The 16,403-nt window shown below is 42.7% G+C and overlaps 1 protein-coding gene across 2 annotated transcripts in view; it reads right to left on the bottom strand.

Annotated features, from left to right (window-relative positions):
* Nucleotides 1-16,403, bottom strand: part of VWA3B (von Willebrand factor A domain containing 3B) — a 161,527-nt gene that overhangs the window by 68,632 nt on the left and 76,492 nt on the right. For both annotated transcript variants that reach the window (XM_044286819.1, XM_044286820.1), the window contains exons 23-26: nt 15,565-15,685; nt 14,750-14,874; nt 12,165-12,299; nt 11,125-11,222 (exon numbers count right to left, since the gene is read on the bottom strand). In XM_044286819.1, coding sequence (XP_044142754.1) covers nt 11,125-11,222; nt 12,165-12,299; nt 14,750-14,874; nt 15,565-15,685 — 479 coding nt within the window. The remainder of the gene's footprint in view (nt 1-11,124; nt 11,223-12,164; nt 12,300-14,749; nt 14,875-15,564; nt 15,686-16,403) is intronic.

Raw genomic sequence — 16,403 nt, 5'->3', positions numbered from 1 at the left:
ACCCAACAGGATCCACATACATCCTCAATATGAATACAGGCAGCAGCAAGGGAATAACGGCATGCCTTTGAGGAAGGCAGGGCCCAGGGCATCTAAAATAATCTTTTCACAGTCATTCTGCTTTCAGTGCACAGCTTTTCACTTTTTCTCCTTGAAATATGCATTTTCTTCAAGCCATAGAAAAAGCCAGATAAGGCCTGACTATGCTCTTCCCCTTACAATTCTTGTTTAACATCCTGTGAGTGATGTGTGCAGATTTCCATGAAATGACTACCTGTCGGCAGTCCCTTTTTGTTTATCCACAAGAATAATTATTGGCTTTAAGTAGTGAAGAACATAAGCTCCAGAAAATAAATACACCAACCTCATCTCCTGAAATGCTTTGGGTCCTACCTGCATATTCATTTCTATCAATTTTTACGTTACTAAGTACAAACCTATTAGCAGATATTATGTTGTATGTGCAATCAGGCAGTCTGCTATTTACTGTAAAGCTCATATGCATAAAGATCCATACAATTATTCATGCATCAATGCAATAACAGTCAGCATCATTATAGCACACAACCACTAAATATGAAGAAGCCCAGCAAGAGGATGCACCCTGTCTGCACCTTAATAGAGCAGGTCAACCCACTAGATTGCTACTGATTGGACATTGGGATAAACCAGGGAGGGGAGTCTAAGGCCTCATGCACACAACCATGCGCGTACTGCGGTCCGTGCCCGTACTGCAGCCTGTATACAGGCACCGGCCGTGGGCGCACCATATCATTGATGTGGACCCATTGGGTCTGCAATCTGGGAGATGCGGTATGGTGCAGAACAGAGGCACGGAGCAGAAGCCCATGGAAGCACTACTGAGTGCTTCCGTGGGTTTTCTGTCCGTGCCTCCACACTGAAAAAAGCAGTGCATGCATGATCTCCTGCCCAGAAGCCAGGATTCATGGTGCTTGAATGAACGACAGGATCGGCAGCACATTTACATGGCCAGATTGTCTGGAAGATTCTCGGGATGTGTAAATGCACCTTAATTAAGGGATTGTGATTTCTACAATCTAGAACCCCAGCATGAAGATATGGACTTTCCCATAGAGAATGCTCAGTTCACTACCCTGGGAGTAGTCTCTGTTAACAACAATAGACATGTGGAGCAAACAGCAGCAGAAGTTTCCAGATAGGCAGAGGTAAAGGCTAAGAGTTCATTCACAACTGCAGAAAGGCAGAGGCTGAGGCTAACAAAGTGGAGCTACAATGGTAGACAAGTAAGAGATCAGGACAGGCATTAGACAGGTACTGTCACGATCAGTGTGAGGGAAAAATGCCACACTAAGCACAGGAGGGAAGGGGAACAGTAACTGGGCCTGGAAACTAGGGAAGGAACAGGTCACCTCCTAAACAACCCTAATCCGGGCCCTAACTACCTATCAATATGAATAGACCTTGAAGGTAGGAATATTCATATGGCGTATACCTAGGCCCTTATATCCCTATAAGGCCCTGGAATGAGGTTAGGACCAGAGACAACCCATTCCTCTCCAGATGGACGAATGGAAGTCTGTCTCAGGCCCAGATACAAACAACAGGGAGTATAACAAACACAAAACAATAAGAAAAGACAAGACTTATCTGAAAGTAGAAAACTGGCAACTCCAGAAGCAGCACAGAGTACAACCGACCAGCTAGATAGAAGGCAGGAAGAAAATCTATAAACTGCACCTCCGAGAGTGAGAAGCAGCTACTTATGGGAAAAGTAAATTACCAATAAGCAACACCTGAAGCAAGGGGTGTGGCATTCACCAAAACACAGACACAGTAAGATCCCCAATGAACTTGTCAATTTAACCCACGAGTTGACGATCCCCTGGTACCTGCCACAGGAACATCCGTGACAGTACCCCCCCTTCTACGGGTGACCTACAGGCACCCAGGACTGACCTTATCCGGGTGAAATCTATGAAAGGCATTCACTAAACGATTGGCATTAACGTCGGATGCCGGCACCCACATCCTCTCCTCTGGTCCATAACCTTTCCAGTGGACAAGATATTAAAGGAATCCACAGAGAACTCGAAAGTCAACTATTTTCGCGATCTCAAATTCCAAATTACCGTCCACCATGACTGGAGCGGGTGGCAAGGAAGATGGCTGTAAAGGTTCCAAATATTTTTTCAACAAAGACCTATGGAACACATTATGAATTCTCTGGGCCTGTAGACGCTTAAGACGAAAAAGCTACAGGATTAATAATGGCCGTGATCTTATATGGGCCGATAAACCTTGGACCTAACTTCCAGGAAGGTACCTTCAACTTAATTTTTCACTTAGGTCCGGACCATTCATACATTTCCAGTCAGCCACACGTTTATATTTGTTGCCCATATTTTTCAAGTTATTAAAAATTTTTCGGCATATCGATGACAATAAACATTCCTCAGGGATACCAGAAGTATTAGAACCAGAAAATGTGCCAAACTGCGGGTGAAATCCATAGGCCCCAAAAAATTGCGACTCACCAGTGGACTCCTGACTACGATTGTTTATGACAAACTCTGCCAAAGACAAAAAGAAAGACCACTCCTCCTGGTTCTCAGATACAAAATATCTCAAGTAAGTCTACAGACTCTGATTAGTGCGCTCAGTCTGTCCGAGGATGAAAAGCCGAAGTAAAGGACAGTTGAATTCCCAGACAAGTACAGAACACCTTCCAGAATCTGGAAACAAACTGAGTCCCACGATCTGAGACCACGTCAGAGGGAATGCCATAAAGTTTCACAATGTTAACAAATATCTGTGCAAAGGTTTTAGCATTAGGTAGGCCTGGTAATGCAATAAATTGTACCATTTTACTAAAGCGATCAACTACCACCAGAATAACTGTCTTTCCTGAAGAGTTAGGTAGATCAGTGATAAAGTCCATGGATACATGAGTCCATGGTCTGGACAGAATGGGTAACGGAAGTAAAGATCCAGAAGGTTGAGTATGTGTCACCTTGGCACGTGCACAGGTAGTACAGGCTGCCACATAGTCCTTCACAAACTTATGCCACTGTGGCCACCAGAATCTACGAGATAAGAGGTTGGCAGTGGACCTACTCCCAGAATGTCCTGTAAGAACTGTACAATGATGTTCCTCCAACACCTTGTGACGCAATTCCGGTGGCACAAATAGTTTCCCAGAGGGACCCGAGTCCGGTACGTCTCCCTGAGCCTCTAACACCTTCACCTCAAGGTCAGGGTAGAGGGGGGATATTCACCACCCTTTTAGACAGTATGGGACTCAAATCACCACCTCCAGGGAAACTACGTGGCAAGGCGTCCGCCTTGACATTCTTAATCCCAGGACGATAGGTTACAGTGAAATTGAAACTGGTGACGCCCCTTCCAACCAATGACGCCATTTCTCAAAGGCCAATTTAATGGCCAGCAACTCTGTTACCCACATCATAATTTTTCTCAGCGGGGGGATAGTTTTTTCGATAAAAATACACATGATCGCCATTTATCAGGTGATGGTCTCTGTGACAAAACTGCTCCTACCCCCACCTCGGATGCGTCCACTTCCACAATAAATGGTTGTGACACATCTGGCTGCACCAATATGGGAGCAGAAGAGAAGCATTCCTTAATCGCAGAAAAGGCTTGCAACGCCGAATCAGACAATACAGAGATAGCCGTCCCTTTCTTAGTCATGTCCGTTAAGTGTTTTACTATTGTCGAATAATTCTTAATACATTTTCGGTAATAGTTGGGGAATCCTAAAAAACGCATAAGAGCCTTCAGATTTTCTAATAGAGGACAGACTCTCTCAGGATCCATTTGAAAACCCGAAGATGACAGCAGTTAGCCCAAGAAATGCACCTCGTGTACCGCAAAAACAAATTTCTCTAATTTTGCAAACACTTTATTATCCCTTAGAATCTGTAACACCTGTCTCACATGATTCTGATGAGTTTCCATGTCAGGAAAATAAATAAGAATGTCATCCAAATACACGATCACAAGCCTCCCCCACCAGGTGATGAAAGAGGTCATTCACGAAATGTTGGAAGACTGCCGGGGCATTGGTCAACCCGAAAGGCATGACCAGGTTCTCAAAGTGCCCCTCAGGAGTATTCCATTCATCCCCTTCCTTGATCCTAACCAGATTATATTCCCCTATTAAAGAGGACCTTTCACTAGAATAAAACTTCTAAACTAACTATACAGACATGTAGAGCGGCGCCCAGGGATCCCCCTGCACTTACTGTTATACCTGGGCTCCGCTCCGTTCTCCCGGTATAGCCTCCGGTATCTTCATAGTTAGGCTCCACCCAGTTGAACCTGCCGGCGCCTCATTCTCCCATGCTGTAGCGCTGGCCAATCGCAGCGCTCAGCTCATAGCCTGAGAGACGTGGTATAACAGTCCCGACGGGGTATAACAGTAAGTGCAGGGGGATCCCTGGGCGCCGCTCTACATGTCTGTATAGTTAGTTTAGAAGTTTTATTCTAGTGAAAGGTCCTCTTTAAGTCCAACTTTGAGAACACCTTGGCACCAATAATCTAGTTAAACAAATCGGGAATCAAAGGAAAAGGGTAAGGATCACGGATAGTAATCTGATTTTATTTCAAGACACGGAGGCTCCTATTGCGTAATCTCTCTTTACTGACAGCCACAGCAGCAAAGAAAATATATTGCCATAGCAACCATCCCCTCCCACCTTAGTCCCCTATATAATGTCCACCAGTCCATAGTACTTCCTCTTTCTTTGCTGCTGCCACAAAGATAAGTACCTATTGTTTAGCAGCCTAATATCTTATTTTATTTACGGTGTGGTACATATATATATATATATTTTGTTGACCTTATTTTGTTCGGTCTGTGTTTTTTCCCCCGTTTCTTTACTGGGGCATCTAGGTTTATCTGTCTTTTTTCCCCAGTTACCGGTACCTTTATTCAGCTTCCCCTATCCCTGCTTTGGGGAGGGGGGTATTTTAGTTGCCTTACTGCAGCGGGTGGGGTCCGACGGGGTTAATTTTGGTTTTTCTTGTTCTCTACGGACTTGCACCTTTCCCCCCTTCCCTCTTCTCGATTCTCTGAGCTGTTCTGCTCTCTTTCCCCCGTCTTCCCGTGAGTTCACGAAAATCCAGACATGGCCAAAGACCTCCATCTTTTATTTTTTTACAAAGAAGAACTCTGCAGACACTGGAGACTTGGAATGTCTTATGTGCCCTTTCTTCAAACTCTCGGCAATATATTCTCTCATGGCCTGCCTTTCAGGTTCAGAAAGATTATACAACCTAGATTTAGGCAATTTAGCCCCGGGAATAAGATTGACATGGCAATCATATTCCCGATGGGAAGATAAATCCTGACATTCACTCTCAGAAAACACATCAGCAAACTCGGATTTAAAAGACGGTACAGCCTTAGTAGTAACCACAGAAAAGGATGTATTCAGACAATTATCAATGCAATAGTCCCCCAATCCAAAATCTGCCTAGCTTGACAATGGATAGTTGGATTATGCTTGGCAAGCCACAGTAAACCCAGAACTATCGGTGCAGGGAGACCTTCCAAGACAAAACATGAGATGACTTCTTGATGAAAGTCACCCACTCTTAATCTGATATGCAAAACTTGCGACAAGCACCTCTGAGTAAGAGGGGCAGAATCAATAGCAAATACAGGAATGTCTTTTTTTAATGTACTTGGTGATAACCCGTACATGCGGACAAACTGAGCATCAATCAGGTTCACCCCGGCCCCGCTGTCGATAAATACTTAAATTCCCGCAGTTTTTTACTCTAACGCCACCTCGGCAATCAGGAGAAATCGGGTACTACCAGCAGAGGACAAATGCACATTCTCTGACTCCCCACTCACACCTTCGATTGTCAGATGGGATTTAGACGCCCCTTTTTGTTTCTCTTTTTGCCGCTGAATGCTTGGACATATATTGACAAAATGTCCCCCACAGAAAAAAAAACAAAAAACAGGTATTAAAATTATCACTCCCCCCGAGAATCTATCCAGGAGAGCAACTTTAGGTTCAGGACAGGTCAGGTAACCACTACTAGGATCAGCCAACAGTGGTCTCTGCATCTGTGAGACCGTCGTGCAGAGGTCATCCACCTCCGGAGACTGCCCCTGTAGCTGTCCGGTCAGTGCAGCGATAACATCCATGGCAGAACTGATACAGACAACAAACAACTTATCTGAAAGTAGAAAACTGGCAACTCCAGAAGCAGCACAGAGCACAACCGACCAGCTAGTTGGAAGGCAGGAAGGAAATCTATAAACCGCACCTCCAAGAGTGAGAAGCAGCTACTTATGGGAAAAGTAAATTATCAACAAGCAACACCAGAATCAAGAGGGTGGGGCATTCACCAAAATACAGACACAATAAGATAAACAGTGAACTTGTCAATTTAACCCACGAGTTGCCAGTCTCTCCGATCTCCTGGTACCTGCCACGGGAACGTCCGTGACAGGTACATATAGAGGTCAAATGCCTACACTGAGGAACACCTTAGTAGAGACTGGTAAACTATGGAGCTTATTGTTTATGCACTGGTGGTTGGGGGAAGGGTCCTTAAAACACCTGGGGTGGAAAGCCATTGGTAGAAGCAGGAGGACTTTGGAGTGCACTGGCCATTTACTGTAGGGAGCGGAATCAGCATGCACAGATAACTAAAGGTCCCAGGAGGAAGACAGCAGCTCAGAGCCAGATTCTGGGAAGGGACCAGGGTTAAACAGAATCAGGATGCTGGCTGCAGAAGACAGAACCACAGAAGTGGCAAACAGAAGTGCAACACTAGACTCATGTAGGAGTAGGCACACCCAATGTGCCCTGTGGTTCAAAACATGTGATACAGCCTTTTCCATTCAAATATACCACGGGACTCTCTAGAATGCATTACTAATAACGTAACAACTCTACGTAATAAGGGATGCGGCTTCCCCAGATTTCCTACACAGTAGGTGTTATGGCAAACCTGCAGGTTAGCCAAAAGACTGATGCAAATTTCTGATTTTTACAAAGTTTGCTGCTTCAGTGTTTTTAGACTGAAGTACAATAATAAGCATTTCATACATTTTTTTTAAAAAAATTTATTGACAAAAAAATCATGTTTACGTAAAGACTTAATATTTCCAGACTCTTCCCTATTAATGTGAGTATGCACAAAGAAAGTCCAACTCACCCACAATCCAAAACACCTGCGTGCACGGAAAAGGCTGGTGAGCCTGTATAGCGTAGATAGCTACCAAAAATCGTAAGTGCTGGAATTTCCTTGTCTTCAAATATCTTCCCTATTAATGCATGCTGGGTATCAGCACCTAAGCCAAATCCTTACTGATGGCAACCCATTATTTCCTAATCAGTGTTTGTGGTTTATCACAATTTCTGTATGTTTGTTTTATGAGGACTGACCACAGGTTCTCTATGGGATTGAGATCTGGGAAGTTTCCTGGCCATGGACCTAAAATTTCAGTGTTTTGTTCAACGAGCCACTTAGTTATCACTTTTGCCTTGTGGCATGGTGCGCCCTCATGCTGGAAAAAGCATTCTTCATCACCAAATTGCTCCTGCATCATTGGTAAAAGTTCATCTTCTGGAGGACATTCTAAAACTATTCTCCCCTGGACGAGAAGCAAGCCAACACATGAATGGTCTTAGGATGCTTTACTGTTGGCATGACACAGGACTCATCGTAGCGCTCACCTTTTTCTTCTCTAATCATTTTTTCATCAGAGAAAATAACTTTACCTTGATGTTTTTCTTGGAGAGAAGTGGCTTCTTTGCTACCCTTCTTCACACCAAGCCATGCTCCAAAAGCCTTTGTCTTACTCTGCATGCAGATCTACTCAGATCTGACTCCTGCTATTCGTAAGTAAGGTATGCAGTGGTGTTGACCTGATTCTGTAACTCAGGGACCAGCAACCTTTGGCACGCCAGCTGCTGTGCAACTACAACTCTCACCGTGCTCTTTCCACCTGTGTGGAAGTTTAGAGAGAGGCCAAGCAAGAGTGCATGCTGGGAGATATAGTTTCACCACAGCTGGAGGTTGCTGACACCTGCTGTAGCTGAAGCCTCTTCAGGAGACGGGTCTGCAATTTGCTGTACTTGCTTGGGTGCTCTGAAGCCTTCTTCATAGCAACTGAGTCTCTCTCCTCGAAGTTCTTGATGATCTGATAAATGGTTGATTTAGGTGCAACATTAAAAATATCAATGTTCTTGCCTCTCAAGCACTTTTAATGCAAAGCAATGTCATCTGTACGTGTTTCCTTTGAGGTAACCATGGTTGACAGAAGACAATGATTTCAAGCAACACCCTCTTTTAACCCCTTCACTACATGGGATGTAACAGTACTTTACACAGGTGCTATGTACAGTATATCGAATCCGATCTTTGTATACGGCAATGGATAAAATTCCATTACTGAATGATTGCATGTTGGCGTCCACTTGGGGTTTAAAAAAAATGTTTAAAAAAAATGTTTGTAAAAAGGTATAAAAAAATATTATATATATATATATATACACACACTTTTCCTGAAAAAAAACAAGTCCTCATATGGCTATGTGAACGAAAAAATTGGGACTTTGTGATTAACAGGGTTGTTAAATCTCACTGTTGCTAAGCCGAGATGGGACTAGGCCCCAACCACCAGGTGGCTGGGAAACAGCAGAGTGAGCCGCCACTCCAGTATTTCAGTGGCTCCCATTGCAAAGCATGGAAGCTACAGAAACAGTGTGGCACAGAAAGCTATGCTATTTCCCTAACATGGTTAGCATAGTGCTACACTGTTTCCATAGCTCTCATGCACAGGCCTGCTCTGCTGTTCCCTAGCCACCCAAATTTGTGTCAGTCTCAAAACTTTTAACCACAAACATTCTCCATAGAGGTCTCTTTTCTGGTTCTGAGGACTCATTCCTCCAAAGGACTCCTACATTTTCTTTGAAAACTGTGGGGGGTTAGCTCTTCTCCGGGGGTCATTCACACAAGTATCTGCGCCAGACACCAAGTTTCAGGTCCAAAAATCACTTTATTTGGCACCTCAGCAAAAAAAAAAAAAAAAAATGATACAAAATAAACACCTGCCCGGCTGGGCTCTAACTTAACATAACATAATTTACCTAAATCACCGTTCACACATGGTCATAACATGCAGCTTTCCCAGCCCAATGTCCATCAGCCTCCTGGCTGTACAGAGCACCGTTCACACACTGTATAAAGTCCACTGCCTTTATAGGGGAGTGTGGCCCAGTAGTCCTCCCGACTCTGGCCTTGTGACCACTTGCACCCAAGCGTCACAGCGTCCCCCAACAATCCGGCTAGCACCTAGCCCCTTGACCCCCCTCAGCCAGCCCAGCTGAGACCACTCTTTCAGAGCCTCCAGCAGGGACTGTGTTTCACAAAGACTCTGTCTCCTTCCCCAGACTGGAAGCCACACCCACGTCCAGCAACAGGATTTTAGACCATCCCTGGACATGGGCATATTCCAAAATCCCGGACTGGAGCATGGGGAACAGGCAACCACCCAACACATTGCCTGTTCCCAGTAAAAGCCCGCCCCGGACTAGCTGGAGCCAGCTAAGCTAACTGTCTTGGTGTCGACAAACTAACTTGGTGGCCACCTATATCTAGGGCCTGTACTCCACCAAGGCCAGGCCCCTTGGTGACACGCTCCTGGTGCAAACACCCCTTTTTCATGCTTCCCCGGAACTTTACTGCACTAGTCACATTGCCACAAGACATACATCAAATTTATCCCACAAATTAGGCAACATTCCACTGCATTATACTGCAAAAAGATATACTGTAGAATATATCCTATTGTAGCACCGAACACCATAACGGCCTGCATAAAGTAACACAAAAATGTTCAGATGTTTACCAGATCAAAATGATGTCAGCATGTCCTACATCTGCATTTTACTTAACTGATGAGGTGTGACTGGTTTTGACATTCTGGCATTTCATCTATGGGAGTTGTCTAACCATTTTATTGGCTGAAGAGTATACACTTTACATTTCTGGCAATTATACAAGCCATTTTATTGGCTGAAGAGTATACACTTTACATTTCTGGCAATTATACAAATATTTTTTTCCTAATGTTGCCCAATGACAGAGGTGGGGGAAACAAGTATGGGACATGCTGAATCCTTTGTTGCGCTGTGAGAAACCACTGTCGGAAGCATTTGGCAACTGCATATCCCATCTCCTTATTGAACAAACGTGCAAGCTTGGCTGTGTTGGGATATTTCAATATTGCTGACCTATCCTCAGCTGTTTCGGTCAGTCACCAGTGCTAAAAACTCTGCAGTGGGCAGGAGGCCGTGTACTTTCCAGCGCCAACCTAATGAAGCTCAGCTCCCATTTACTTGAGCTGCCGTATCGGCCACTACACAGCGGAGAGAACTTTCTGCTTCAAGCTCCGTCTACTGTATAGCTTCTGGTGCTCGTTGGCTGCTAGAAACTGCTCATCGATGGTGGTGCGTCTTGTCGGACTCCCTCCAATCTGATATTGATGACCTAGCCTAAAGATAGGACATCAATATCTAAGAACTGAAAACCCTTTTAAATCTGCATGTTTATAGAAAGGAGGTAAGACTAAATAAAAGGAGCCTTTAACCCACAGCTTTCTTATTTGTGCGGCCAGCTTCCATTTTCAGATTGTAAATCATTTTGGCAATTCATTTTAATTTGTAAATATGACAAAGGCAATGTATCATCAGAAAATGCTATTTAAATCTGATTTTTATTATACACATTTCTTTTTTACTTTTTAGTGGTGACTACCAAATAAAAAAATGTGGATATATTCCACTTTCCACACTGCCCACTAGAACAGTTCCAATAGCCTGGCACTTTTACATTTCCTGTAGCTCACTTGTCAGCATTGCCGGGCAGACCGAGACAATACGAGCAGAGCCATCCCATTATTAGAGGGGTGAAAATGTAATTGGTTATTCCTATCTTGGACATATATGGCATATCAAACGAATATACCGTAAATGTCCCATAGGTGCAGGTCCCACCTCTGGGACCCACACCTGTCTCAAGAAGTGGACTGCTGTGTGCGGCAAATGTTGTATATTTCCAATTCTGAAAAAGGTGCAGAATTATACTCACATTGTAAAATCAATCATCTGTGCTTTTCTAATATATCCACAGGAAACAGCAAATTGAGATGGACTGATTTTAATGAGCTCCCTTCTTAAACAATGTTCCTGAAATGAGACAGAACTCTGTTTAATGTGTGCAGAATTATGTCATCTTCTTCATCCAAATTAACACAGTGAAATAAAAGTGAAGATTGCTGTGGATAAATAAATGAGAAATTACCGTATTTCTATTTAAGCAGTCCATTTTCATTCAATGGAATATAAACCTCAAGTATAAACACGTTAAAATAGAATTGTCACACAAATTGGTGTTTTTAGACATTTTGCATTTTTTTATCATTTTTTTAACGGTGTTTAAAAAATTTTTTTGTTAAAAAATCACCAGCTCCAGATATTTTTGAGAATTATTAAACAGCACAAATGTGCATTTCTTTTGCTGTGCTGTTTTTTTGTTTTGTTTTTTACCCTTTTGTCACAATGACCTCTTTTAAAAGCATAGCATGCTTTGGATGTGGTGCTTTTTCCCCACATTTTCTAGTGATCTTGCCCCAAAGATATCCACAGTTTGACATTTGAAAAAATGTAAGTGCCAATGGATGTTGCATTTTTTAATGATATTTTTTACAATACTTTTTTCCCCACGCTGCTCTACAGAGGGGGTATATACTTTCCTATATCAAAAGTAAGACATGCCAAAAATGCACCATTGCCAACTAACCCAAACTGAGATTACCATAAAACCCGTTGGTGATCTGGATCAGATGAACTGCTTGTGACATAACACATGCCTTAATAACACACCCCTAGTACAGCCCTGTGAAGGGGTTTTTAAATTGTATTGTGGTGCCCGTAGATATGATGACTTATTAACCCTTCAGTTATCAAATAGAGCTCTATCTGCGTATAAAAAGCTTTACTCCACCGACATGATTCAGGCTATGTTGCAACGCGTTCCAAGGGGTTAATGAGCTGTGTATGATGCAGGTTACATTTTGTCATGTACATTATGCAGCTGTGTAATCCAGAGAGGAGTGTGCGAACACGTACCTTTCTCTTGTTGTACATCAGAACGGTGTACAGTTTGTCCGCTGCGTCCCTTCTTGGTGTCGCTATGACCACTGCGGGGACATAGCAGCCTCCTCCTCCTCTTGCCCCAGTTTTTGAAAAAACACAATCTCCAACCTGAAATCACATGTTGCACATTAATTATTAAAGGGAAGTTGTATCTATCATAGTAAGCAATTTTGTTATTATCCGACCGCATCTAAAATGAATTAAGAAATAAAGCAACTTTTCAAGTGGTGTTAAAGGGGTTGCCGAGTGGACTAATATATAAATGTCCTGTCATCGAGATCAGTCATCAATATCAGATCTGTACGGATCTGATCCCGGCACCCCTGCCGATCAGCTGTAGAAATGGGTTGGGGTACTTGTGCGAGAGCTGCTTCCTCCTCAAAGTTGCACATCCTCTCCTTCGCAGTGTATCTACAACTGCTCTGTATCATTTAAGTGAATGAGAAAAACTGCTGTAATTATCTATACTACCGAGGTGATATCTGTCATTCTAATCCTGCCTGTAATGAATAAGGAGACAGATCAGGAAGTGGTGACTATTATTAGGTCTAGAGGCAAGTGCAGAAAGTGCAGGATTTTAGGATTTTTTTTTAAATACAGATGGAAAATTAAAAATAACCACTACAATTCTTTGAACTAAAAAATTGATTTAAAAAAATTGTTATTTTCTGAGGACACATTAAGGTCACTTTAAAAGGCTAACAAAACCATAATGAACATGTACATCAAAATGCAAAATAAAGTTAATCACCTCGGCCTATAAAACAAAAAGGAGCTGTGTTCACATGCATTAACATAAGATACATGGCAAATATTTTAATCAAAATAAATGTGCCCATCCACCACAACAAAGTGACCTCTTATAGGACCCTACACTAAAATGCAAAAATAAAAAGTCTGATACATTGCCTGTGAACAAACGCGCTGCAGGTCCCAAACGTGAAGTGGGTTCTATTCACACAAGTCAACCAGAAAATAATGTAGGACCGCGCTGCTTTCTCCACCCTTCAGAAAGCCGATCCTCCCTTGCTTGTTTCACAGGTGTATAATGGGCACAGGAAAATGGCGATCTTTATACAATCCACAGTCCTCTTTTTATGAAAGACTCGTTTTCTTCTTTAAGGGTTTGACCTGCTCAGACTTCTTTTGAAGATCCCTGTTAGACCTTTCCATTAATGGGGACCTGATTTCAGACCGCTTGTCTGGCACACTCCACTTCTGAGCAGCCTCTCTTCTGGCTACAAAAACCTCCAGTTTCTTTTTTTCTTCTCGGTGGCCGGTTGGCTGCCTCCTGCTGTGCAGTAGCGTCCACTGCACGGCTCCGGTAGTCACACGAGTGAAACAAACAAGGGAGGATCGGCTTCCTGAAGGGTGGAGAAAGCAGCGCGGTCCTACATTATTTTCTGGCCCTACACTAAAATGATTCACCTCTCCTTGTTTCTAGACTGTCAATAAATTCATTTATAGTCTGCTCTAATTTAAAAAAAAAATCGTAAGGGTAACTGGGGTACAAGTCCAAATGGAGGAAGCCACACCACCACATGTACAGTGCAAAACACAAGATGTACAAGAGTGGTAAAATGTGTGATATTTGCAAATAGAACCTTGTGTTCGCATTTAATTACTGCAACAATACTTGAAGGCACTGCAAGAAAGAACAAATACAACATTTTTGGCCCCAGTATGCTACAACAGATGTTGTTTTTTGTTCTGCACTGTTTTGGACTGATGATGCAGAAAGAAAACATTACACTTCCCATTATTTCTGATACTTCAACAGGATACAAGAGGAAGTGACCCTCTGGTTCAAGGGGAAAAAATATATATCACATTAACTTGGGAACAAGCAGAACACTTACATAATGACCTCTGTTTCATCTTTTCATCTGTAGACCTCTTCTGTCTTCCTAGATGGGCACACCACTAGTCAGACTACTTGATGCCTACTGTGCATTCGGTAGCCCAAGACACTTCCTGCTGCTCTTGGATTGGCCAGCAATGCTTACATGAACAGTGCTGGCCGATCCAAGGGCAGGCCTGGATAAGCAAGAAACGTCTTAACAATAACATATACAGTTTTTTTTAACAATGGAACTGTATGGGAAGTTAAATGTAAGACAAAAATGTAATGTGAAACCAGCCTGTGTTCTCATACAAACAACAGCATTTATTTTTGCGGTCCGCTAATCGCGGATCCGCAAAACATAGATACCGGCTGTATGCACCCCGCATTTTTCCCTCTCGCAGGTCCCGCCCTATATTACAAATGCCTATTCTTGTCTGCAAAATGGACAAGAATAGGACGTGCTCTCTCTTTTTTGCAGGGCCGTGAAACAGATATATGGATACGGACAGCATACAGTGTGCTATCCACATCTTTTGCCGCCCCATTGAAATGAATGGGTCCACATCCGATCCACCACCACAAAATGCAGATCAGATTTGGACAGTAATTTTGGTCATGTACATGAGGCTTTAATGTGAATTTTTTTCTTGAACCGGAGGGTCGCTTTAAATATTTTATCAATGAACATAATACCACATAATAAATATAAAACCTTCAGAGTTGGCCAAGGCAGTGCTCCTCCAGTTTGTATTATGAATCTTGCAGGGACAACCTCATTTTCTCCTAGCCAGAAATCCACCAGGGCACGCCTGGAATTAATACTTTTCAGAACGGTGCCTGTGTGGAAAAACATATTCATTACAATTAAGAAAACTTTCATTATATTATGAATTAAAATAAGTTAAACCTAAATTGCAATGAAAATAAGTGAGAGAAATGACCCGACGATGCTGAATTTATTTCACTTTGCTGCTTGCCAGAAAAACCAAGTGATAGTTCTCAATATTCCTGACTTGCACTGGAAATATATGTTCTGGCCAATATGGATCCTAAACTTGGCTCTTACTTTATTCAAACACAGGTAAAATCTTATTGCGTAGTGTACTGTGAACATGGGTACAATACTTTTATCTGAATCCTAAATCAATCTTATAAAGTCAGACAAGGGCATGGAAACTGAAAGGCGCACTTCTTGTACAGGATGCCATAATATTTCTGTTATGAAGCCAGGTCTAAAGACGGCCATGCACATTCAGTAGTTGTCAGCTGCACAATCGTTTGGCCGACAGCGATCTCTCCTGATATCCTCTCAGCTCTCCCATACACATACCAAGTGGCCGAATGTCTATGTACTGTACCCTCAGCGGGGAGTGGGAAAAAGACCTCTGAGAGACCATTCTGGTGGCAGCTTACCTCCCAGGAGAACAAAAAGATTGGACGAAAATATTCACTTCACCCAATCCTTCTCTCCCCCAACATTATCTTTCAGGGGAAGTTGGGAGCTCAACCTGTAGCACAAAAGCATACCTGGATAGTAAAATCCATCGATCTCAGATCTTGCAATGACTTTTTGACCTTTTAGTTGATCCAAAAATGTTCTTTTCATCTTCCCCTTCATCTTTTGTTTTTCATTCTCGTCATGATTATTCTACGACACAAATAAATCGTAAAATGATATACAAAAAAGGCTAATGACACATGAACAGTACGTAATTGCTGGATAGATATGATTGATAGAGTATTATAGTGAAACCTCTCCAAAAGACCGCCTCTGAGAAGACCACCTCTCTATGTAGACCAGATTTCCTTGACAGACTTTCAGTTCCATCTTATAATATGCATTCTTGCCATCTACAAGACTATATTACTAGTGCCAGTTACACTGGAGAGATAGTCACAATTCTGCATTAAAATCTATGAACACAGGGCAATTTGTTATGACTGCATTTTATTTATTTTAGGCTAAAAATCATTTTTCTTTTAAAACTCATTTAAAGGTTAAAGGTTAGCTGAGATATTTTTTTTTTTACTCCATCTTGCACCCCCTTGATGTGAATTACAACTGTTGGATTGATAATGATTACAATTTCCCTACCAGACCAGCGCTGCTTTCCTCTGTCTATTTAGGTTGCATGCACTTCCAGGATCACATGCCGTACGTTGTGCACATGATCCTAACCCGGTTACAACCCACAAGGTACACAGGTTACACCTGGGCAGTCAGGAGGCCTCAGGTGCTGCCAAGGCTGCCTGACTGCACAGGCACAACCTATGTACATTGTGGGTTGTAACGAGGCTAGGATCATGTGCACAATGTACAGCATGTGATCCCAGATGTGCCCGCAACCTAAATAGACCCGGCAGCA

The sequence above is a fragment of the Bufo gargarizans genome, chromosome 3 (genome assembly GCF_014858855.1).
Source record: "Bufo gargarizans isolate SCDJY-AF-19 chromosome 3, ASM1485885v1, whole genome shotgun sequence".
NCBI classification, from domain to species: domain Eukaryota; kingdom Metazoa; phylum Chordata; class Amphibia; order Anura; family Bufonidae; genus Bufo; species Bufo gargarizans.
The sequence above is the reverse complement of the archived record's forward strand: the minus strand, read 5'-3'. Positions and strand labels throughout refer to the sequence as shown.